General features: G+C 39.4%; 2 protein-coding genes across 7 annotated transcripts in view; both read right to left on the bottom strand.

Annotated features, from left to right (window-relative positions):
* Positions 1–1,557: 1,557 nt before the first annotated feature.
* Positions 1,558–14,691, bottom strand: LOC116503900 (transforming protein RhoA-like). Of its 5 annotated transcripts, none has more exons than XM_032210620.1 (5): positions 14,459–14,691; positions 4,713–4,870; positions 4,097–4,217; positions 3,129–3,259; positions 1,558–2,908 (listed from the first exon to the last, which is right to left on the bottom strand). In XM_032210620.1, the coding sequence occupies exons 2-5, from the start codon at positions 4,866–4,868 to the stop codon at positions 2,735–2,737; spliced, it is 582 nt and encodes a 193-aa protein (XP_032066511.1). In that variant the 5' UTR covers positions 4,869–4,870; positions 14,459–14,691; the 3' UTR covers positions 1,558–2,734. The 5 variants fall into 5 exon arrangements, with proteins under 5 accessions (XP_032066511.1, XP_032066510.1, XP_032066508.1 ...); XM_032210619.1 differs by having other exon boundaries at positions 4,713–4,873; positions 14,459–14,688; XM_032210617.1 differs by lacking the exon at positions 14,459–14,691 and adding an exon at positions 13,986–14,102.
* A 3,051-nt stretch (positions 14,692–17,742) lies between these two features.
* The window catches only part of UBA1 (ubiquitin like modifier activating enzyme 1), a 42,629-nt gene continuing 37,159 nt past the window's right edge, over positions 17,743–23,212 (bottom strand). For both annotated transcript variants that reach the window (XM_032210023.1, XM_032210024.1), the window contains exons 19-26: positions 23,135–23,209; positions 20,722–20,911; positions 20,206–20,294; positions 19,883–19,975; positions 19,426–19,617; positions 18,721–18,822; positions 18,497–18,597; positions 17,743–18,404 (exon numbers count right to left, since the gene is read on the bottom strand). In XM_032210023.1, coding sequence (XP_032065914.1) covers positions 18,269–18,404; positions 18,497–18,597; positions 18,721–18,822; positions 19,426–19,617; positions 19,883–19,975; positions 20,206–20,294; positions 20,722–20,911; positions 23,135–23,209 — 978 coding nt within the window. In that variant the 3' untranslated portion in view covers positions 17,743–18,268. The remainder of the gene's footprint in view (positions 18,405–18,496; positions 18,598–18,720; positions 18,823–19,425; positions 19,618–19,882; positions 19,976–20,205; positions 20,295–20,721; positions 20,912–23,134; positions 23,210–23,212) is intronic.

Below are 23,212 nucleotides of genomic sequence, written 5' to 3' on the forward strand. Positions count from 1 at the left end.
CTTGCTGTCCTACAGATGGGTCACACTATCTTTATACACTTTATGCAGCTACCATAGGCTTTTGACTGTCTCCACTGGCTGTTATGTCAGTTGAAGACTTCATCCAGGCATTCCAGTTACAAGTATGCTTCATGTGGGAGAAACTGAGAACGATTTCCAAATTTTAACAAAGATGAATTTCTCAGAACTGCAAAGCCTCTTGCCAATGTGCAACCAATGAAAATAGAATTTTTTCTAAGTTACTTGATATTTACTTGATATCCAGAGGGTAGATGGCTTCAATGTCAATTAGCAACAATGGAAGTAAGATACTAGGGAACTACCAACATCAGCATCATAATATTGCTCTGTTGGACTGATAAGAGGTGCAGCACTCATGTACAAGCAAGTCAAATAGCACATATATCTATGATCCCTTGAACAAGGGGAGTAGTTGAGGAAGGTATATGTAGATTGAGAACAAATGGCTCAAAACCAAAACATCCCAGTTGCTTGACACACAACGCTATGAACCTATTTCGATCATGATTTTCTTTGTAACAAACAGTGGTTTCTAGCAAATAAGATGTTCCAAATCACAGATAGTATTGAGAATCGAACCATTTAAAATCTGATCATGAAAAAATGTTTTTGTTTAGACTGCCACTCTTCACTTCTATCCACTTAGAGGACAGGTGCTTTAAAGGATATTACTGAAACTATATGGCAGCGATGGGGAACCTTTTTTGGCTCACGTGCCATAAGTGGGGGGAGAGCAGGGGGGGTCATGTGTGGGCATGCTGCACCCATAATGCAATGCGTGACCTCCCCAGTGCACATGTGTGCACTACAGGTGCGACCCCCCATTTTTGCATGCTTTTTCCCCCCCCCCCCCCCCCGGAGGCTTCTCTGAAACCTCCGGAGCAGTCAAAACAACCCTCAGAGCAAACAGGAAGTCCGTTCCTGAACTCCCGGTTTGCCCGTAGGGCCGGTTTTTTGCGCTCCGGAGGCTTCAGGGAAGCTCATGAAGCCCCGGAGGGCCTCGGGGGGGAGGGGGGCTCTTTTCGCCCTCCCCAGGCTCCTATAAAGCCTCTGGAGCCTAGGGAGGGCGAAAAATGACTTTAAAAAAGGGTGAATCCAGCTGGCCAGCGGGTGCATGTGCGCTGGCCAGCTGACAGGGCAGCACCTCACATGCCCTGACAAATAGCTCCGTGGGCCACCTGTGGTATGCGTGCCATAGGTTCGCCATCACTGCTATATGGACTCAGGAAAATGTGTGGTTATCAGGATTGTTTGTAGCCAGAATCCAAGAGAAATTATGCTTCTCACTGGATTTTCCTATGTTCCAATACGTCATTTTTTAAGTATTTACCCTATTCCTAATAGCGGGGCTAAGACATGCTCTTTGTCTTCAGAGTGCACATAAATTACTCCATGCCATTCACTTGATTTTCTTGAAATGTACCCTCTAGTGAGAACTATTCTGTGACCCTGTCCTAGCAACTTTCATCTTTCTTGGCTACAGAGTGAAGGGTTCCCTTTGAACAGCAAATGTGTAAAGAGGCAAGAAGCGGAATCTCACTTATACTAAACATTGCTACAAATTTATTACAGATTTCTCTTTCAAGTACATTTTGAAAAGTAACAACCACTTTTTAAACATGTGAATACAAATTAAACACAAAAATCATACATCCCGGTGGCAATGCAGTGAGTGGGGTTGGGGGAGGGAAGAGGAGGAGGCAGCAGCAGGAGTGAAGGAGATCAAAGAGACAGAAGCAACAGAGTAAGGTCCTTTGCACTTGGGAGCTGTGGCAGTGACTATTTCAGCCACAGGCGGTCCAAAAAGCTGGCCCGTAGCACCTCTGATTACAAATGTAGATACGCTGTTAAGAAGGGGCCAAGCTGTAAGACCCAATCTCCTGAGCAGACTGAAAGAAAAAGCTCCCTGCTCTCCTGTCAGGAAATTAAATATTTTATTTTTAAAAAGTTATTCAGAGTACAGGGTAGAAATAAAAGGTAAAGGAGCCTGTGCCGTTCTAATAAGGCACCCCTCAAAATAAAATCTTAAATTAGATGGCTTTTTGATTGGTCTTTTCCTTTGAGGAAAGGGACATGGTCCAAAGTAAGTCTGCTACACTCTGGACAGCAGAAAAGGCAACCAAGGAATCAATGTATCTGCCAAAGTAGGAGGTGCTAAGTGAACTGTTGACTGCTGTGCTGGAGGCATTCCCTACCTCCCAAAGTGACTGACTGGTTTCACAAATCAACAGTCCCTTTTGCGCTATGGGAAACTCTCTGGGACTGGATATTCAGATTGCTAAAGCAAGAAGCTTTCACACTTTGCAAGAAGTCTTCTCTAAAAGAATTGCCAAGAACAATGTAGTGCCGTGGGCTACTAACAAAAGAGGCAAGACTGCTATGAGCAAGCAGGCATAGAAGGACAAGGAGCTCTCCCACTGACCCATCAAAGGCCAACGCCTTCTGACCTTCTGTGGAAGGGTCAGACTTTTGTAATGGAAGGGGAAAATGCCACCCCCGCAGAGTGATGGAAACAGCCTGGGACAGATTGAGAAGCCCATCTCCATAGTTAGTTGCCATGCTCCAGAAGAACCCCTGCCCAGCTCTAGCAGGATTCCCCTCGGAAGAGACATGCCAGTCCTGCCTTCAGCACAGTATTCAGAAGGGAGGAGAGCCTGGAAGCTAACAGCTCAATGACTTGGCTGGCAGGCAGGGAAGGCAGGCTGGGGAGGCTTTAAAGCAATTGGCATGAGGTCTTCTTGCGCCCACGTTTGGCTTGTAGGGCAGCTCGGGTTGCCATCTCAAACACTTCCCGGACTCCATCCTTTGTTTTGGCAGAACATTCCAGGTAGCCAAAAGCACTAATCCTGTTGGCCATATCCCTGCCCTCCTCTGGCTTCACTGGTTCCTAAATGAAAAAAAGACAGTGAGGTCTCCTGTACTTCATACTGAGGAAGGAAATAAGAAGTAAGTAGCACTCAGCAAAAATCCAGCAATAAGAATTATGGGCTTCCACAAGTAACTTTCATTTTAAAGAAGGATCTTTTTTCTCTAAACAGATTCCAAAGCATTCCCATTTTAAAGACAGCAGTTAAGTCCAGAAAGAGATGTTAAACTATTGACTTCACCTGCTTCATCTTGGCTAACTCCCGACGTGTATGTTCATCATTACGCAAATCCTTCTTGTTTCCTACCAGGATGATAGGCACATTGGGACAGAAGTGCTTGACCTCTGGAGTCCACTTCTCAGGGATGTTCTCTGTATAGTAAGAGAACATAAATGAACTAACACCTTCTAATTCACTGAGTAATTTGGTAATAAGACAATATTACAATTGTGATGGAAAATCTGTGAACTGTTTACAACTATCTGTAACCTTGCAGTAATATTGCAACTTTAATAAGATCAAAGTATCTTAGTCCTATTAATATATAAAGACATTTGGGTTACACTAATGACACATGGAAAAGCATTTTTATTCCAAAATTTTCCCACAGCTAATTTCTGAGAAGCATTTGCAATTTAACTACTGCTTCAAAGAAATGTAAATATCTTTCCCCTTCCTGGAACATTACTGCAATCCTCAGAAAAGAAAGAAATCACAGTAACAGTATTGCTATGGAGAAATATGGTAAATGGCATAATCATATCCTACTACATTGACAATTTTGTTCAAGAATAGACACCATAAATATACTGTATTTCTACACATATAAAGGAAAAAGAGTAAATCTGTGGACTCCTTTCTTCCCTGTACCAGGAAAAGGCCCTAGGACAATCAATTGATTAAAAATATAAATACAGTCTCCAGAGGGCTGTCAACATTTTTTTCTGAAATATAAATATTTGATAAGTAAAACAATATTTAGTGTAACCAGCAAACTATTATATACACACAGGGGCATCAAATTAACTGTACTCAATTTTTAATTAAATAAAAAGGAAAGAAGGGTTTCTTGGTCTGACCTACCATTTTCCATGACTCCAAATTTTGAGTGTGGATCTCAACACACCACTCAGAAGGATAATGGGATTCTCTGCCCCATCTCCCAATTTAAATATTATTCTGTACAAAATGAGAGGTTAAAGACTCACCTAAACTGTCAGGGCTGTCAATGGAGAAGCACATCAGGATAACATCTGTATCTGGATAAGACAGGGGTCTCAGGCGGTCATAATCTTCTTGTCCAGCTGTATCCCACAGGGCAAGTTCTACCTGTACAAGTACAAAGTTGGCAAACTTTAGAGACATGGTCTTAAAGAGTAGATTCTGAAATAAACTAGTTGCTCACGCCATTACATCCTTAGAATGGTTCAGTGAAACGGCCCAGAATCGAAGCACAGAGTATTAACTGAATTCAATCGGTGGAAAATGCAGATCTGCATTTTATTTTTACTGTATTTCAATTCTTTCACACTAATTTTAATTCCTGTTCTTCAGCAGATACAACATACGGGAGAAAGTAATCACATTGCATAGACCAATCAGAACAGAGAAAATATATTTAATCTCAGATGGGCATACTGCCTGGTCCAGGGTCCAAAGCAGACATTTCATACATTCCAAAATACACATCCCAGAATTAAATTATTTTTGCTTCTGCATATATACACAATACAAATGTATCTTATGATCACCCCTTTCCATCAGCTGCATTTTGCATTTCATACTCCTATAGGATTAGATGAGTCTTGAAAATCAGCAAATTACCTGTTTTCCATCCACTTCAATGTCAGCCACATAGTTCTCAAACACAGTGGGGACATAGACTTCTGGAAATTGGTCCTTGCTGAAGACAATAAGGAGGCAGGTCTTTCCACAAGCTCCATCTCCCACAATGACAAGTTTCTTCCGTATGGCAGCCATCTCTACTAAAAGAAGAAACATTTTCAGCAACTGATTGCATGGCTCTTGGTGTACTTTTTTTAACTAAGAAGTGTTAAATATTGTCCCACTTGATTTTATTTTCAGATGACCTTACCTTTAAAAAAACCCTATCATGCTACAGGGACTCAGATACAATCCTCATTTCAAACTTTTTGGACCCTCATATTTATTGAAAACATTTATATAGCTCCCACCTTATATCGAACTCTGGGCGGTTCCCAACCAACAGTGAGAGCCAGAACAAAAAAGATTGTAAAATCAATCACCGGGGGGGGGGGAGGGGGGGGGAAGAAAGAGATCATAAAATCAAGAACAACTCACTTAACAACCACTTTGCTTATCAATAGGAATTCTGGTCTAAATTGTGGTTGTATGTCAAGGGCTACCTGAATACTTGTGAAACCAGAACATCAACTACAACCTGAGAACTACCAAATCAATCCATACATTTCAAGAACTGTGGTTGACATTATAGTTTCAAGAGATATGGTATAAGATTAAAACTGTCTGAACAATGAAAGATCAACAACACTGAAACAAAAAAATGTGACGAAAGTATATACCAGATAAGGTTAAGAGAGGACTACCTATAAACATTGTTGGTCCCAAGACAGACAGAATTCTAACATGAATCCTTCATCCAAGAATTTCCAAAATGGCAGGGCAAAAGTTAAAAGTAGCAATATGAAATTAAAGCTACAGGTCAACTTGCAATCACTATTGAGCCCAAAATTTATGTTGCTAAATGAGACATTTGTTAAGTGAGTTTTGCCCCATTTTATTAATTTACTTGCCACTGTTGTTAAGTGAATTGTTGTGGTTATCTGGTTTTCCCATTTGACTTTTGTTGTCAGAAAGTTGCATAAGGTGATCACATGAACCTGGGACACTGTAACCGTCATAAATATGAACCAGTTGACAAGCAATTGATTTTTGATTATATGATCCTGGGGATGCTATAATGGTTTTAAGTGTGAAAAATAGTCATGTCACTTTTTTCAATGCCATTGTATGTTTGAATGGTCACCAAACTGTTGTAACTCAAGGACTATCTATACAATGATTAGTCATCATTTACTGACATGTAAGTCTTTACTGACATATAGGGGACTTCCTATTTTATACTTATTTTAATCAGTATGAATATAAAGCCACACAAACCAAAGTGTGTATATCTAAATGCCCCAAATCTAAGATTTACTGCATTTGGGGTTTGGCCCCAATTACATATTTCATTTCCCTGCCCTAAGACTACAATATTCAATTTCATTGGTATATCAATCATCTAAAATCTGTCTGGAAATAATATTTATCAACTAAGGAAGCTAGGGAGAAGGAGGAAAGCATTTTGGGAGAGGCAGGGTGAGTAATTACTCTGTAAAGTATTGATCTTAACTATTGTAGAGTTGAAGTAAAACAAGATTGTTAAAAGTCCTCTTGGCTGACAGATTATAAACCTGAAACTAATATATATATAATAATCAAAATATAATCAAAATATAAATCATTATCAGCAAAAACTCATATACAATAATTCAAAAGTGAGCAAGTAGTAAATACTGTTTCAATATTGGGATGCACACTGTGCAACTCTAGCAGTGCAATTCATTCCTGTGAGAAGAAGTGTTGTAGATGGAGAATTTCTACAAATGTTGATGCAGAAAGCAGGCAGTCATCCATGAGATGCCTGGGCATCTTATTTAAAGCAAACAGAAAGATACAAACCTTCTTTTTAAAAAATACATAAAACTGGCATGTGAAGAAACACAATTGAGCCAGAATCACATATAAGTCTCCCCCTCCAAAAAAATCTCCCCCAGTTGAAATATTAAATTGTGTCATTTAAACAAGTTAAGCATTGATAACTAAAGTCTTATGGGACTTTATACTAAATATATAATAATGAATACTATAGTTCAAATGTCATTTTAACTGTTATTAAAAGTCTGTTTTTTTTTATTAAAAAAAAGTGGTGTCAAGGAGGGAGGACATTCCAGAGATTTGGGCCCGAGATGGAAGAAGTTAGATATTATGGTTGACTGCTGGAACTTCTTATGTTAGTACCATTGCAAGTGAAAGCTACATTGTGTATATAATATTCTATGCAGTATATGCTCAAATAAACACTTGTCCTAAAAGTAGTAAAAGTACGTAAAGGTAATTTAACAAATTCTGCATCTATGAGTTACATTTCATTTCAGATACAACTTATAAATAGTTCGCTTAGTGACTCTTCAAAGTTACAATGGCACTGAAAAAACTGACTTATGATCGTTTTTCACACTTATAACCACTGCAGCATCCCCATGGTCATATGATCAAAATTCAGATGCTTGGCAACTGGTTCATATTTATGACAGTTGGGCAGAGTCCCAGGGTCCTGGGATCCTCTTTTGCCACCTCCTGACAAGCAAAGTCAATGGGGAAGCCAGGTTTACTTAACAACGGGTTACTAATTTGACATCTGCAGTGATTCACCTAAGTGTGGGAAGAAAGATTGTAACATGGGGCAAAATTCACTGTAGAACTGTTTCACTCAGCAACAGAAATTTTAGGCTCAATTGTGGTTGTAAGACTACCTGCAATATTATTTAATAAAATATTGCAATAAGCCATTATTTATTTATTAATCCATTCAATTTGTATGGCTGCCCAATTCATCAAGTGACTGTGAGCAGTGAATAATCCAAAAATAAAATACAAAGCAGCTGAGAATATATCATACAATAAGCAATACAATAAGCAAGAAACAGATCCTTATACACACCCAGGCCCAGAGTCAGATCTTTAAAGGCTTGTGAAAGGCCAGCAGAATCGGGGCCACCCTGAACTGAAGAAGGGAAATGTCCTATAGGGTGGGAACTGTGGCAGAAAAGATAGTTACATCTTGTAGGCTCCACTAACCAACACTCCCTTACCTGATGGGATCCAAAGCATGCCCATCCTGTCTGGCTCGAAAGAACTGGGGAGTTCTTTAAAGGTGACAACAGCACCTTGAATTCCATCAGGAAGCATTCTGACAACTAATGCAGCTTACAGAATAGTGGTGTTACACATGCCAAATAATCGGCACAATATTTACTTCCTATGCTGCCACGTTCTGCTTCTCCTCTTATGGGCACTCCTCATTTAATGACCATTTGTTCAGTGACCATTCAAAGTTACAATGGCACTGAATGAGGGAAATTAAGTCTGTCCTTAGTACTTGCAGCCATTGCAGTGTCACCATAGTCATGATTCAGATGCTCGCTAACTGCATCACTATTATGACATTGTAATGTTCCACGGTCAACAAGCAAAATCAAGGGGGAAGCCGGTAGGAGGTTGAAAATGGAAAATATATGAAGATAGGATGTTGCAAATGTGCAGGATTCGCCTACAATGGGACTGCTGGAACTGCCTTGGTTAAGTTGGTGCAGTCATGTGACATCAGGCTTTGTGACCACATTGGTTAGCAATGGAGTTTCTGTCCCAAACAGTATCAGTAAGCAAGGATACTTGTATTTTTAAAAGTGGTCAAAACCCCATTTTTCCCATTTTATTTTTGATGTCTGTGAAATCACATGGTATCTGAAATGCATGCTTTGAACTTATCTATCTTTATAATTTTTTAGATATATTTTTAGAATCCATACCTGTCTTTAAGGATTCTAAGCAACATGTAAATATTTAACTCAACTTACAACATGGAAATAAAATTCCAAATATCTCTCTCTAATGTGTATCACTTCCAATCACTCATTGAAACCAAAAACACATTGAAATGAAATAGCTTCAAGTTACTTTGGAAAGCTATAAAAGAGCAGGAGCTGAATATACCTGCAGGAGGAAAGTTCTAAAGGGTGATGCTTGTTTAGGCAGCAGAGAAGACCTGCTGCCTAAACCACTCCATACATTTCTTCTATGGGCAGATACTGTCAACAGGCTTCCTTTAAATGACTGGGCTAGACAGGCAGATTTAGTTTTACCCAGGCTCTGACAACTGGATCCCAAGGCTTGATAATTGGGCCACCATACAAAGCCAACAAATATAATAATAAGGTATCAGAATTAGCCCTGCAAGCTAATTAGCAATCAATGTCATGATGATGTTTGTGTTCTTAGATACTGGCAGGACTTTAACCATAAAATGATTTATGTATGAAGTATTATAGCATATATTATGCAAACCCAGCCAATAGTGACTTATTTAAAAGCATTATTAAACAAACCATGGTTTAGTAAGATGGGTGAAGCAGGTTAGCAATTACATAGGCTCTAACTGTGTGCATCTGCTTTCACTTAATTTAACTATTACTCCTTAATATAAAAAACAATCTATCCTTGGAAACCTGGAGTTCAATGATGCCGGGAAATGTGGTTTTATGTATCTGTGATATGTCACAAGCCCAACTATGCAACATCAGATGTTGTACAAATCCAATCAGATACAGGTGATATCATCCATTTAATAACTCTTTGCAGTTAAAAAAGCAATGAAAAAAGTGACAGGATTGGTCCTTGCACTTAATACAATTACAGCAGTCGTATGATCAATTGATCAAAATGTTAGTGCTTGGCAACCAATATGTACTTACAACATCCTGTGCTCATGTGATCACCATTTGTGACCTTCCCAGCTGCCTTCTGACAGCAACGTTATGGGGGAAACTAGATTCACCATGTGATTTACAAGTGACTCACTTAATCATGGCAAAAAAAAGTTGTAAAATTGGGCATGACTTATTTAACACCAGCCTTGCTTAGCAACTGAAAGTTTTGTCCCAACTGCAGTAGTAAGTCAAGGACTACCTGTATACCGTATTTTTGGAGTATAAGACGCACCGGAGTATAAGATGCACCAAGGTTTTGAAGAGGCAAATTTTTTAAAAAAATAGGTAGGTAGAGGGATAGAGAGGGAGAGAAAGAGAGAGAAATACAGAAGCTAGGTAGGGAGAGAGAGAGTGAGTAGGTAGGTAGGTAAGTAGGTAGCGAGAGGGATAGAGAGAGAAATACAGTAGATAGGTAGGGAGAGAGAGTAGGTAGGTAGGTAGAGGGGGGGAGAGAGAAAAACAGATAGTTAGGGGGAGAGAATGAGATAGAGGGATAGATAGATAGACAGAGAGAGAGAGAAATACAGTAGGGAGGGAGGGAGAGAAAGAGAGAGTAGGTAGGTAGGTAGATGTTTCCAGGTGTATTTATCCATGTGCTGGAGAAGGAAATCGCTGACAATCTGCAGCACCTAACTTTCTTTCTGCTGGCACAGCACTTGATCAATGTAATTCTCATCAATTAGTTCAAGAGCTTTCCAAAAGGGGGAAAAAAATTTTTTGCACTCTGCAAACCTCCCCAAAACGCCCCCCCTTTTTTCCAAAAAAGGCATGAATAGCCTTAGGGGGAGCTTGCAGAGTGCTCGGGGAGGGGTGGGAGACGAGCAAAAAACGGCACATTTTTTTGTGAAAGCAGACCCGGTTTTTGTCAAAAAAAAATATGCATACATAGCCTTATGGAAGCTTATAGAGTGCTGCTGGGGCTGGGGGCGGGGGCACCAGCCCATTTTTTCCTCATTTCTGCCCTCCCCAGCCCCCAGGAGCTCTCTGAACGCCTCCATAAGGCTATGCATAGCCATTTTGGTGAAGGGGGTTAGACTTCGGAAGGCCAAAAATGCTGTATTCAATGTGTAAGACGCACCCAGATTTTCAGCCTTTTTTTGAGGAAAAAAAGGTGTGTCTTATACTCTGAAAAATACGGTAACTTTGGCCATGCTGGTGGGCGACTGATATCAACTGGAACTCAGCAATAACCAGAGGGCCAAACCTTGATTTACAATAAGACTGAAATAGCTTTTACTATACTTTATTTATTTTTAAAAGCATATTTAAATGTTAATTTGCATTAAAATACAAATTAATAATGTAATACACAACATTAGCAAATGTCATATTAACAATGCTTATGAAAAAGAACTGAATGAGTTAATTGGTATTTTCTACAGTCTGACTCATTAGGTCCAAAACAGAAGGGTTTTGTTTGTTTTTTCTGCAGGAAAATTTCTCATTTGCCCACTTCTGAAATCTGCACTGCCAAATCTAATGTTGCTGGAAACTTACATTCTGTTTTTAAAGATGAGAATGTTTTTATAACATAGCTCAAGGTTAGTAAGAGAGGAACTGAACAGTGAGAAAATGCTTTGGATGCAAGGATAAACATATTTAAAGCTAGGAATGTTACACTAATATCTGGTGTTCTAAACAATCTTCTTTCAAATACAGATGAAGAGAATACAATTTGCTTGACCAACAGGAACACTAAATGCTTGTTAAAAGATTTTAAGGCCAGAACTAACTGATCAAATTAAATTCCACATGAATCCTGAAAACTGTTCATACTGCTAGAGAATCCTCCATAAGAGCAATCAATGTTAACCTCTCTTCGGTGCTAGATTGCAATCATCAAACACAGTCCCAATTAACAAACTCTAAAATTAAGATATGTTGTTCTCTAGTATATGATTAGCGTCAACATCCTCAAGTGACTCAGCAAGTTGGCAAACAATTTTATTATGATTTAATTAAGCACAGGGTGAGAGCGCTAAGAATATTTCCTATTTTTAGTCACCAAAACCAGCCCCCAAATTCTACTATATGGGATTTAGGTTGGCTTCCCCAGAATGTACACACTCTAATCAGCTGTCTCTTTACTCTTTCACTGTAATGAAATCTCCTTTCTTATATTACTTATAATTTTTTTTTAAAAGAGCTACAGTTAGTGCCCATTTACCTTAATGTCTATGGAGATTCTCAATCATCCAGGTCAGTTGTTTTTAAAAAGGCAACTAGATTTTCTTGGTTTTTTTCCCTTGAAAACGTTTTGCTTCTCATCCAGAACTGAAGAAGTTTTTGGATGAGAAGTGAAACATTTTCAGGAGAAAGGAAAAATTAAGAAAGTCCAGTTGACTTTTGAAAAGCACCTTTGGAACCAAAATAAAAATAAGCATCATCCCAGTGATCTAAGAAAGCTTTAATATTCAACATACCATTCAAGAGAGTCAACTCACAGTAACAATCCACCAGATAGCTCACAATAAAGAACTGTAGCAACTCAGTATTGGGGATTTGACAGCATTTTGTTTCTATTCTCATACACAATGTATCAAAATTAATACTATTCATACTTGATAAAGCATGGTTTCTGATGCAGAAAATTATTTTAATTTCTTTTAATACATTTCAATCTAGAACTAAGAAATCAATAAATTGCTGGATATAAATATTCCCATATTTGAATATTAGGAGATAGGGTTGTGCTGCAATCCAGTTACTGTCCCTGTATTACACAAATAAAGAATATCATAGTTGAAAGTTTAGTAAAGAACATTAAGAGCAGAATGAGGAGGATTTAACAATCTGCAGCCTGAGATTACTCTTGACTTTCAATTTATCACTGGTTCTAGCCCGAATAGTGGATAAGTAATTGACCATAAATACTTGATCATAAATACTAAGATAAAAGTATCACACAATGCCTCCTCTCATTTAATTAGATAGGATCTATTTAGTTCATTGTTTTTGCTGAATAATGGCTGTAATAAATTGAAATTGCTAGATCTCAGAACTTTTGAAACAAACTAATGAGTAAATAAAAACAATTCCTCAAGAAATTAAAATACAACTGTAGATTCCTCCAAGCACATGCTGAGCTGAGGAATCAGTTTTCAGTATCAAAATAAGTTTGAACCTCAAGTTTTTAAAAGTGTTAATATATTTTATTTCAAAATTAAACTACTCCTAATGCAATTTAGAACAGGCAGTTTTTTCCGGGAATGTTTAAATAATTCAATAAATTCTTTGCTGATTTTACTGTGCCACAAATCTTTCAGAAAATTACCAGATTCTGACTGACTTTTGCCCACCTCTGACTTAAAGAAAACAAAGGAAGATAAGGGGGAATAAAGAGAGAAGCTGGAACATTTTGCACTTCTCTTATGTGGATGTGTCACAATTTTTTTTCCATGGGAAAAGCAGTAGTTTGGGAAAACAGAACCTTGCACACTGAATTCTCACCACCAATACTACAGATATTGCTTAAGTGGGAAGACAAGATCACATACAAAAATCTACCAATCTACCAACAGCATAATAATAATATATAATCTGCAACTATACATATATATTCAAGACACAAACATACAAAACCAAATCTCAATTCCTGAAAACTTTCAACTTAAATGTAGCTCAAAGAAAATTGATAGAGAAATAATGTACTGCAGTATATGCAGCACATTTCCAAATTTCTACAGAACTTATTTCACAAAATTCAACTTAATTAGATTTGACTCCCAAACCAGTCAGTCCTTGTACAGTACACAGCTGAAATTTACTGTACAATTGTAATTACTGTACAATTACTGTAATAATGTGTGTGTTCTCAAACTATCCTTCATATTTACAGATGAAAAAGCTTAGCCAACAGATTTAAGATGAATTCCATTTTTTAAAAATTCACCATAAAATTTGTGATGTCGGTTCTTCTCTGATTTTCAACTAGCCAAAACAAAGACACTGTTACTGTGGAAGTGGTAAAGTTTTGTCTATAATTTTATTTGTTATTGTCCAAACAGGGATAAAAACATACACATTTTACATTTCAGTGGTCTTAGGACAAGAAACGAAAACACTGCATACATTTTAGGAGAATTTATTTTTAACAAGAAAGCGGAAATGCGTTTTGCAAAGCTTCCAAAGTTCCCAAGCTTTCTATATTAACAGTAAAACTGTGCTGTACAAACTTCTCTTTCTCTCTTCGTGACCGGGATAAATGAACTTGGAGCAATTTAAAACGTTCTGCTCTTTTATCGTTTTCACTACACTCCTGCACCGATGCAAATCTGTGATTGCCAAGAAGCAAAGCGCCAGAGACTACACAAATATTACGTACAAACAAGTGGTTGAGTCTGTCATCCGAAGTCACTTCAACTTCATTGGGAAAACAGGCGAGGAAAGAAACACAGAGGCCACGGGGGGTGGGTGGGAGGGGGGTCGGGGACAAGAAAAGCAGGCGGATGGCTTCCCAGCTCCCCTCGAAGGGAATTTCCAGAGCGCCTTTAACCACTTTTACCGTGTAAAATGGAGATTTCCGAATAGAGCCGGAAACCAGCGGGTGTGTTGGTTGGACTTTTTTTCCCCCTTTTCATTAGCTACCCCCGCCCCAAAACTACAAAACTAAGCTGTGCGAGCGCGAGGGACCCCGTATACCTTCACCCCCCGACTTCGTAACTGAGACCCTCCCCACCCAATCAAAACCCGTTCACTTCGCCTACCCCCCCCCCGCGCCCGCACCGCTTGGGAGGGAGGCACGAGCCGCCCCACCGCCGTCTTCTCACTTCGCGCATGCGTCCCAGGCACCTCTCCGACTCCTTCCCACCCTGCATCCAACTTTACCCCAACAGTTTTTTGTTTTTTTTAAAAAAGCTTCAGCCCTTTGAAACCCCCCCCCTTCCCCAAACTTCTTAAATGTTCTCACCCTCGTAAAACAAAGTATCCCAGTCTTTTTTTAAAAAAAACCCAATCTCCCACAAATTGCTTTCTTACCGGTTTGGTTTCACCCGACTGCCGGCTCCGCCCGGCTCCCCTCACCGCCGCCGCCGCCCGGACTCTCCACAGCTGCCCCTTACAAACCCCACCCACTTCGTGATTGACAAGAACCTCCACCCTATTGCATAACTCTATGCAAACTTCTTGGAGGTCTGCCGTCATATAAAAGAGGTCCGAATCCGCCCCACTTTCAGATTGACAATAGAGGGCGAGCAATGGGAAAGCACCATGCTCTCCAACTTCTGTTTGATCGTGTCATCGGGCGCTGTCCGATTCCGGAATGATGGAAGCCGACGACCAATCGGTAGCCAAACTCCAGAACGATCTGATAGGCAATGGAGATAGACCAATCGTGTCCAAAATGTGTCCAACTGCACACGGAAGGCGGGCCATTCCTTTCCTAGACTTGGTTGTCATTGGCCGTGTGTTCGTGGCCAATGAAGACGCGTGAAGAAAGTACTGTAATCATTTCCCGGCAAGGGCGGGTTTAAGTTGGACGCCACGCCCACCGTTATAATAGCATCAACAGACCAATAGGATTTTCCCGGCAAGCTCCGCCCCTTTAACCCTTGCGAACAGGCTCGCCCCAGGCAACGCATGGAGTTTACTTCCCGCCTAGTTATGGCTCTCCAAGACAGTGATTTTTTCTGGCAGCCATTTTGGAAGTTTCTCACTAGCGCCCCCAGAGGCCAATGGTCACGTTTCCTCTCTTCCTCCGCGAAAAGCTGCGAACAGATTCTGCATTACGTCTGTGGCAGTTAGAATTGTGTGAAGTCTTTTGGGGAACTGGGATGCTCCTCTATCACCCCGGATTCAAGGGCTATCTTAAAATGATGGCGCACTGGAAAAGGGGGAAGGTTCATTTTCGTCCAACATCCAAACTGATTTCATAAGTAGCCAGACCATTGATCGAAGTTGAATTAGAACAGTGGTTCCCAAACTTGGCCACTTTAAGACTTGTGGACTTCAACTCCCAGAATTCTCCAGGGAAAAAATTCTGGTTTCTAATTCAGTGGTTTGGGAACCACTGAATTAGAAGAACCAGAGTGTTGTGATTTGATTTGTGGTGGTGGAAGGATGAGGTGAAGCAGACATATCTGAGCATTTTTTGTTTTAGACTGTAGGCAGGCATACTCTATTTATGCTTCACAGGCTGTGACGACAAGCCAGTGTTGGCAACCTTACCGAAATATACAAGTCCAAACTAAACGGCAATTCTTAGGTTATTGCAATTGAGATTGCAATTCCAACACATTTATAGTTGTGGTTTGCAAACTACCAAGTGAGAACTGCAGGGAAGTTATTCAGGCCCAATTATGTCTACAACTCAAAACTAAAGATGGAAGAATTAAACTTCACATAGGTCTAAGACTTGCAGAGATGCTAAAAGTTAAAGCTATAAATTTCTGGCAGCCAATAGTCCAATATTACATAGAAATATATGGGCAAAAGAAATGAACATGATAGCCAGAAGGAGCCTACAATTAAACAGAATTAGATCTTGTGTAAAGAAGCAATTTAAATGTAACATTTTAATCCATATTTGGATATTGGTATACTCTTAATGTCCATCGATCCTAGTTAACACGCTAGATTTGCAATCCAATACCAGAAAAAAGCTAGGCTGTTTTCCCCTACATTGGTTTACAAAATTTATAGTAAACTCATTGCACATTTTTATGCAACACATGCATTTGAACTTTTTTTCCTCATAGCATTTTTAAAAAAATGTTTGTCTCCTGCACAAAGATTGGGAAAAAACTGATATCTTGAACCTTACTTTAAAAATTAAGCCGCAATTCAATCACTACAAGTGCATTTTAGGAAAGCAATATCAGGTTTTACAAAATCTATCAGGATGATAATATTCTTTGCAGTAACACAGGACATTTATAGAACTGAAGTGCAATTCCTTTCACATCTTTGAAATCAGTGTCATTTGATCACAGTGGCCAATTCTGTAAGTTTTTTTCTTCTTCTGGGAATGAGAAAGAAAATTAAGTAGTAGTTGGAAAATGTGTTCATCACTGTTAAAAAAACTTTCCATATAACCAACCCTTCACAAGATTCTGTGAAAATCCATTTGAACTTAGTGGATAAACCATCCTGTGAACTGTTTGGTTTTGGCATGCATGATGTGAATCCAGCTTGTAAACTATAATTTTGCAAACATGTCATATGAAGACAGCCATCTGTGGTCCAATAAATTATAGTTAACCAAGCTGTCTTAGCATGTTGCAATCTCATCAGTTGTGCCACTGAAGCAGAGCAGAACTTCTAATTTAATTATAAAGTTGTGAAATATAAATACGAATATCAATTATCATCCATGAGACTTCTACAACTTCTAAAGACAATGTTACATTAATTTTACCTGACTAGTAGCGAAGCTGTACTACAGCTTTCACATTCCAATATATTAACTAGAGCTGCAACTCTAAACAAGAATTGCCTGCTTGATGCATATTAAGCTTAAATATACTCTGAAAAAATTGCTTTCAGGCTCATATTGAGGAGCATCTTTACTACAGCAGCCACTCAAACTACATAAGTATGCATTTCTGTTTATAGATTGTAGAAAAGTAAAAATAAAAATGCTACCCAATTTTTGAAAATGGATTCCTTATTTACGACCCATTCAAAATGCATGGATACAAAATCTAGACTAAAGGTTTGCTGTAAAGTTCACAGAAGTTTGGAAACTATTATTATCACTGAAGTAGTCAAAATAATATTTCTTTGTAAACAAGGAGCTTTATAATCATTCATCCCTCTAGAGCCCTAAACTTCAACGGATGCCAATCTAAAAAAAAAAAAAAAAAAAAAAAAAAAAACAAATAATGAAACAGCTTCTTCATACAGTCATATAACAAAGAACTGATAAATGATGATTGACTAGATTAGGATCTTAGCCAGTGTATAGAACCAGTGCATGGAGTGAAGCTGCTTCCAGCCTAGTCTGTATACATGCACTTAATTTCATAAGGAGTTAAGGATAGACAGTATGGTTGTTACTGTATTATTTCAGATGTCACAAACAAAACAAGTAGCAAAATAACAAAAAATTGACAGCAGTAGAGGAAAACCTTTCCGACAATAGCTTTAAACACCTGATTATCAGGGAAACAAACTGCTTTCAAAAAATGAGAAATTATGATATAAATCAAGATAAATTAAGAATTTGCTAGCATACTAGGAATGCCAAGCATTTGAACTGGGATGAAGTTTTATGTCATGTACATAGCAAGTCTCCCCATTCCACTTGAACAATAAAGGACCACTGGCTTTTGCAAATGTTTATTGACTCATTTACTTCTCTTATCAGTTCTGACCTACACTTTCTACCCACTCGTATCTTCTCCCTCTCCCCCGCAAAGCCAGCCCTGGGCAAGTTCTCAGAATACAACAAAGGGGCATTTCCTCTTAGTAGCCACTTCCTCAGGATGAGAGAGGAGAACAGCTTCCCTTACTAGTGAGTAATAGGGATGAAGGAGAGGTGGTGGTCAAGGAGTCAAAACACAACACGACTAACATTAACAGGAAAGGACAAAATGGGAAGTGGGTGTTAAGGCGCCTCAATAACATGACATAACTGCACGGGCTAAGGATAAGAGGGAGCAGCCGCAGGAGTGGAGAATTTCCCAGGCCCTGATGGACACGAAAAAGGGAAAAAAAATTCCTAAAAGATTACAAAAGTTATTTCATGTTTTGAGTCACTTTAACCGTGACAGGTGAGGGAGGGAGGCAGATCCTCCTCCACACTAACAGTCCGTGGCAGGCAAGTGGGCAATGCTAGCAAGGGGGTTGCTAGCGGATGGTGTAGCGCACATACGGCACCTCTGTGTCTTCGCCACTGTCGTCATTGCAGCACAATTCAAAGACCAGAGCTTTCACATGACGCCCAATCTTCTTCTTGGAAACTCTGGTGACAATTTCCGTCATCCTGGGAGGAGAGGGAAAAGGCAGCTGTCAGGCAGATGCAGATTCAATTGACGTAGTCAGTACCCTTGCTCATTCTCTTAAAACAATACATACGGCTGATCATGGCGCTCCTTCAGCTTGGCTGGCTGCATAAAAAACGAGTAAAGCATAGAAACTCCTTGGGACAGCATTGTTATCTCCAGCTTGTACTCTTTCTACATGTGGGAAGGAAAAAAAAAAGTTCTTTACTGAAATGGTTTTCATATCCATTCGCAAGCCTCTTCTGAAGCCATTAACATTTTGTGGCAAATGGCGACTGGGACACTCTCAATGCTTACCTTGAAATAAGCCAGGAACTCACGCAGTGTCATCTCCTGTCCATCAGGCTGGATACCCTGCACCTCAAAGCGGTCCCATAAAGTCCATTCAGTATTATAGTACTGAAGAAAAAAATGTAATGCAACATGTTAATAACATATTAGTTGTAGTAACATGTGCTACAGTTAATACTCAATAAAAAATGCAACAAACACAAAAGCATAATTCATGGTCATTTACTCCATGTAAGAAGGCATCAGTTATTCATAATTTCTAACATGTAAGGACATGGAAAAGTTGTTAGAGCCACTCTTTTTATCTCTGTATCTCTATCCAAATAACAAAAAGAGAAAACAGACAGAAGTATTCTCCCCTAACAGATGGAGATAATGAAAACAAAGCAACAAGTACAGAAACAAAAGAAATGGGAGAGGCAGTTTTATGAAACTCTTGGAAAGGCTGATTTACATAAACTTCCAAGAGACTTCAGCATGCCTTTGGCTCTCTTTTCCATTCTCTATCTTAAGTTGTCCCACTTGGCAAAACTTAACAAAAAATAAAGGATTTTTTTTTTACAAGCTTTAGTAATATTCTTTGCATGGTATTCAAAGAAGGGGCTATCAAATGCAAGTTCAAAAGATTATTTTTTCCATTATGTACCAGGGGCCATTTGTGCAAACAAAAGAAGATGAACATATGTATGTGAAAAAAGCCACCCCACTCACCTTGTTCTTTGGGCAACAGATAGGCTCAGAGAAGCCAAAGAAAGGCAATGCCAGGTTAAGGAAACCATTCTTGAAAGATTCAAGTCGCTTGTGGCCCTGTATTACTTTGTATAGTTCTAAACAAACCAAACCTACTACAGCTGCAGTCGTTGTGGCAATTGCAGGTATAATTTTCCCTGCAATCAGCTTGCTCTGAAAAGAGAAGACAAAAGAGCTTTTTGATTTTTTAATTTTTGTTTTAGACCACATTTAGGAGTTCAATAAACGTCCACAGCTTTTCCTCTCCCCAGTTTTTTAGCCAGGTGAGGTAGGTGAAGCTAAAAAAGAGCGATTGGCTCAAAATCACCCAGTGAGCTTCCATAGCTGTGGATGAAGTATAGGAAACGTCTGCACTGTCTCCCTCACACCCTTAATACATTCTACTGTACATAACCTTTATCCATCACAGTAAGCTTACCTTATGCCGGTCAGCAGGAGGAATATCATAATTTTCAGCTCGCAAGTTAGAAGCAGCAACAATAAAATCCATATGGAAATTTGTGTCATCATCCTGAAATTTGGTACAAATAAGGTGATAATTACAACCAGCAATGTCACGGTCTTCAGCATTCTTTTGGCTTTGGGACCTGCAGTGAATGCCAGAAAAAGTCTGAAGCAGCTTCCTTGCCAAACCGGAAGCCTACCTATGGCTTCAAAACTGAACAGCAGAGGTCATTTCTGGTATCATTTGCATGTCAGGTTATAGTTAAATAATGATGTATTCATTTAAAAATGCCTTACTTTTTCAAAATCAATTGGAAACATCCTGAAGTCATGAAGTTGCTGAGGACTCGGAAGTGAAGATTTTAGCTCTTCTAATCGGCTATCATCTAAGAAAAATAAATGTAAAAATTTCAGAAAAGGCTGCTACAATGCATGTCATCTCTTTCTCAGCAACCTAAAACCTTTTCTGCTCTAAGCTGATGTAATGTATTGCAATCTCAAAGCCCCTAAACTTGTTTAGTAGTCAGACTCTGCCATAAATCCATGAACAGCATTTCAAGAAAAACCCTATTAAAATCTGATAGTAATTATGCAAGCAGCACAAAAACTGTTCCAGAAATGAAACAGTAAATCAAAATATGGATTGTGAAATTGTGAGAGATAGCAACACTTAAAGAAGAAACTGGGCCTTCCATTCAATAGAATCAAAATTATTCAGAAAGAAGACTTATTCTCACTCAAAGCCTGGCATTCTTTACTTTTATTTAGTTAAAATTGTGCCTTTGGCAGAGTCATCTCATTCCCAGTTCTTACCAACTGAAGCATTGGCATTCTGTAGCTCCTGATCAGAGATATGGATGCGGACACCAGATTTGGGAGTGAATTCAGGAACTTGCACCTGGCACAGCAGCTCCACAATAGCTTCTCTGTCTCTAGTGCCAGTGATGCCATATGTTTGGGCAAATAAGTTTGCAGCTGCCACTACATAATCCATGTGCAAAGGCTGTGGAGATAACGTTAGTTGAGTCAGATTGGCAATTTTTTTCTGAATGCAGCCTTTTTAACTAAACATTCTACACATGACCAATTAAATTCTACTTCAGCAACTAGCTTCTATCTGAAATGATTACCTAAAATGTACACAAGTGCACACGCACACATACAGAGTTTACATAAAAGAAAGCTGAAGATTATCTACTCCATCTTAATTATATCATCACTAGGTTTCACCCATTGTCTTCTAACAAATTGCCTTATATGCTACTTCCTATATGCATATATTTTTTTCTAAGGATTATATTCCATGAATCTGATAGACTGTGCTCCATTGCTTATGCAGTAATAATAGTTGAAGTGCCATTGAGCTTTTTTTCTATTAACAATCCGTTCCTTTGAAGCTGCAATAACAAGACATATGAAGCAAAAGATCCAAATTAAATGCTGGCGGTCTATCATAGTGCCTTTAGCCAAAACAAACCAAGAGAAATTATTCTCATTCCTAAATATAATAATCAGATCTTGATAGAACCATTCATAAATTATTTTGCACAACTTTTCTTTTATCCCCTTCTGATTATCTCAATGTTTAGACAAAATATCTTTGCTTCTCACTGAAAATTACATGAATTCATCTGCTAGAAGTCTACACCTTTTCCAAAATGGATAAACTGTAAACTGTATTTCCTCCTTCTAATCATGCTTCTATTTTTATAGATTTATTTTAAAACAACATACTATATATATTTAAATACAGGTAATCCTTGACTTACAACCATATTTAGGACCAGAATTTCTGTCACTAAGTAATAAAGTCATAAAGCGTCACATCATGGGTGTCAGACCTGCCATAACTTAAATCTCTAAATAGAACTGAGCCTTGGTTCCATTTGTTGAGAAAGGTGTAGTTTATTAGAGATCAAGAGTATTACAGTATTGCAAAGCCAGAATTGAAAATCACCCACCAAAATTCCTACATTCTACTTTTCCCTCCTTTAACTGTCTCTCATTCCCCCATCCCCCCTAACCAATTTGGTTCAGGCAAGAATGTTTTCCTAACCATCAAGCAGAGTTTGGTATGAGGCCCCTTCCTTCTTCCAGCTGAGTGATCTTGAAGCCGTCTCGGAGGAGATACAACACTTGCTTTTCTTTCCCCATCTCATTCCCCCTCCCCAGAGTTCATAGGCGTCTGTCACTGCATAGCAGCAAAGCACAAGCAAGAACAGGGGACAGCTGACAATGTGACTGCAATAATTACTTAGTGACAGCAATCCTAGCACTTCCCATTTCCATTGTTAACCGAGAATTGTGTGTCATTGAATACTTCTCCCACGCCAAGCCATTGTGGGCTTATTCTCTTCTAGCCTTGAACCTCGGTAAGGTAAAGGACTACTCCCTCTTGAACTCTCCCCACCTGCATATTTTCTCCCCATCTATGCCTTTTAGCGACTTTGCTTTGTAATGTGGCATGTAGACCATGAGCCACACAGCTGAGGCTGCTTGACATGCTGCAGCTCTGGAGCTACAAGAAACTTTGAGCTCAATGTAAATCCCTTTGCAGTGCAAAGCCCAGCCTGGCCCAATACCACGGTGTGATATTGCTACCCAGGAAGCCCCGGCTGCCTCGGTCCAGCCACCCTTCATGCCTTGCACGCCAAAAACCCTGTTGCTCTGCATTCTGCCACCCCAGCTGACCTTTGCCATCTTTTTGCCTCGATGATGAGGCATGCCTGCTCTAACCTTCTGTAAGGTAACATGAGGCCATCTGCCCCAGGTCCTGTGAGGAAACTGCCATGTGAAAGTTGGGGGAGAAAATCCCATGTGGCCAACAGGTGCCTTGCAAAGGGCCAGACCAGGCATGCTTCACCAGCAGTAGGAGCAAAAGGACGGCAAAGGGCAGTTAGGGCAGCAGGGGCCATGGAGTGCAAATTACAGGTCACATGATGAAAATTTGGGCGTCCACAAACACACTTCAACTCTGCCCCCCCCCCCCAAAGGCATCAATGGAGGCTGGGGGCGGAGTTGAAGTGCCTTTGTGGATGCCCAAATTTTCATCATGTGACCTGTAATTTCAAACGGGCACCAAACAATGGTCATAAGTCGAGGACTACCTGTGTAAATGTCAATATTGCACTTTGTAAGGACAGAAGATCGAAGTAGAAATCTTTCTCCTATCACCTATCATCTAGCTAATATTTTTTTCAATTTTCAAGCAGATCATGATGCTTACATTTTTGACATCAAAAGTGAGTGGATGAGGACATCGCTTTGGACCTGACCAGAAGAGGGTTCCTGAATTAGTTTTCTG

Source organism: Thamnophis elegans, chromosome 2 (genome assembly GCF_009769535.1).
Source record: "Thamnophis elegans isolate rThaEle1 chromosome 2, rThaEle1.pri, whole genome shotgun sequence".
NCBI classification, from domain to species: Eukaryota; Metazoa; Chordata; class Lepidosauria; order Squamata; family Colubridae; genus Thamnophis; species Thamnophis elegans.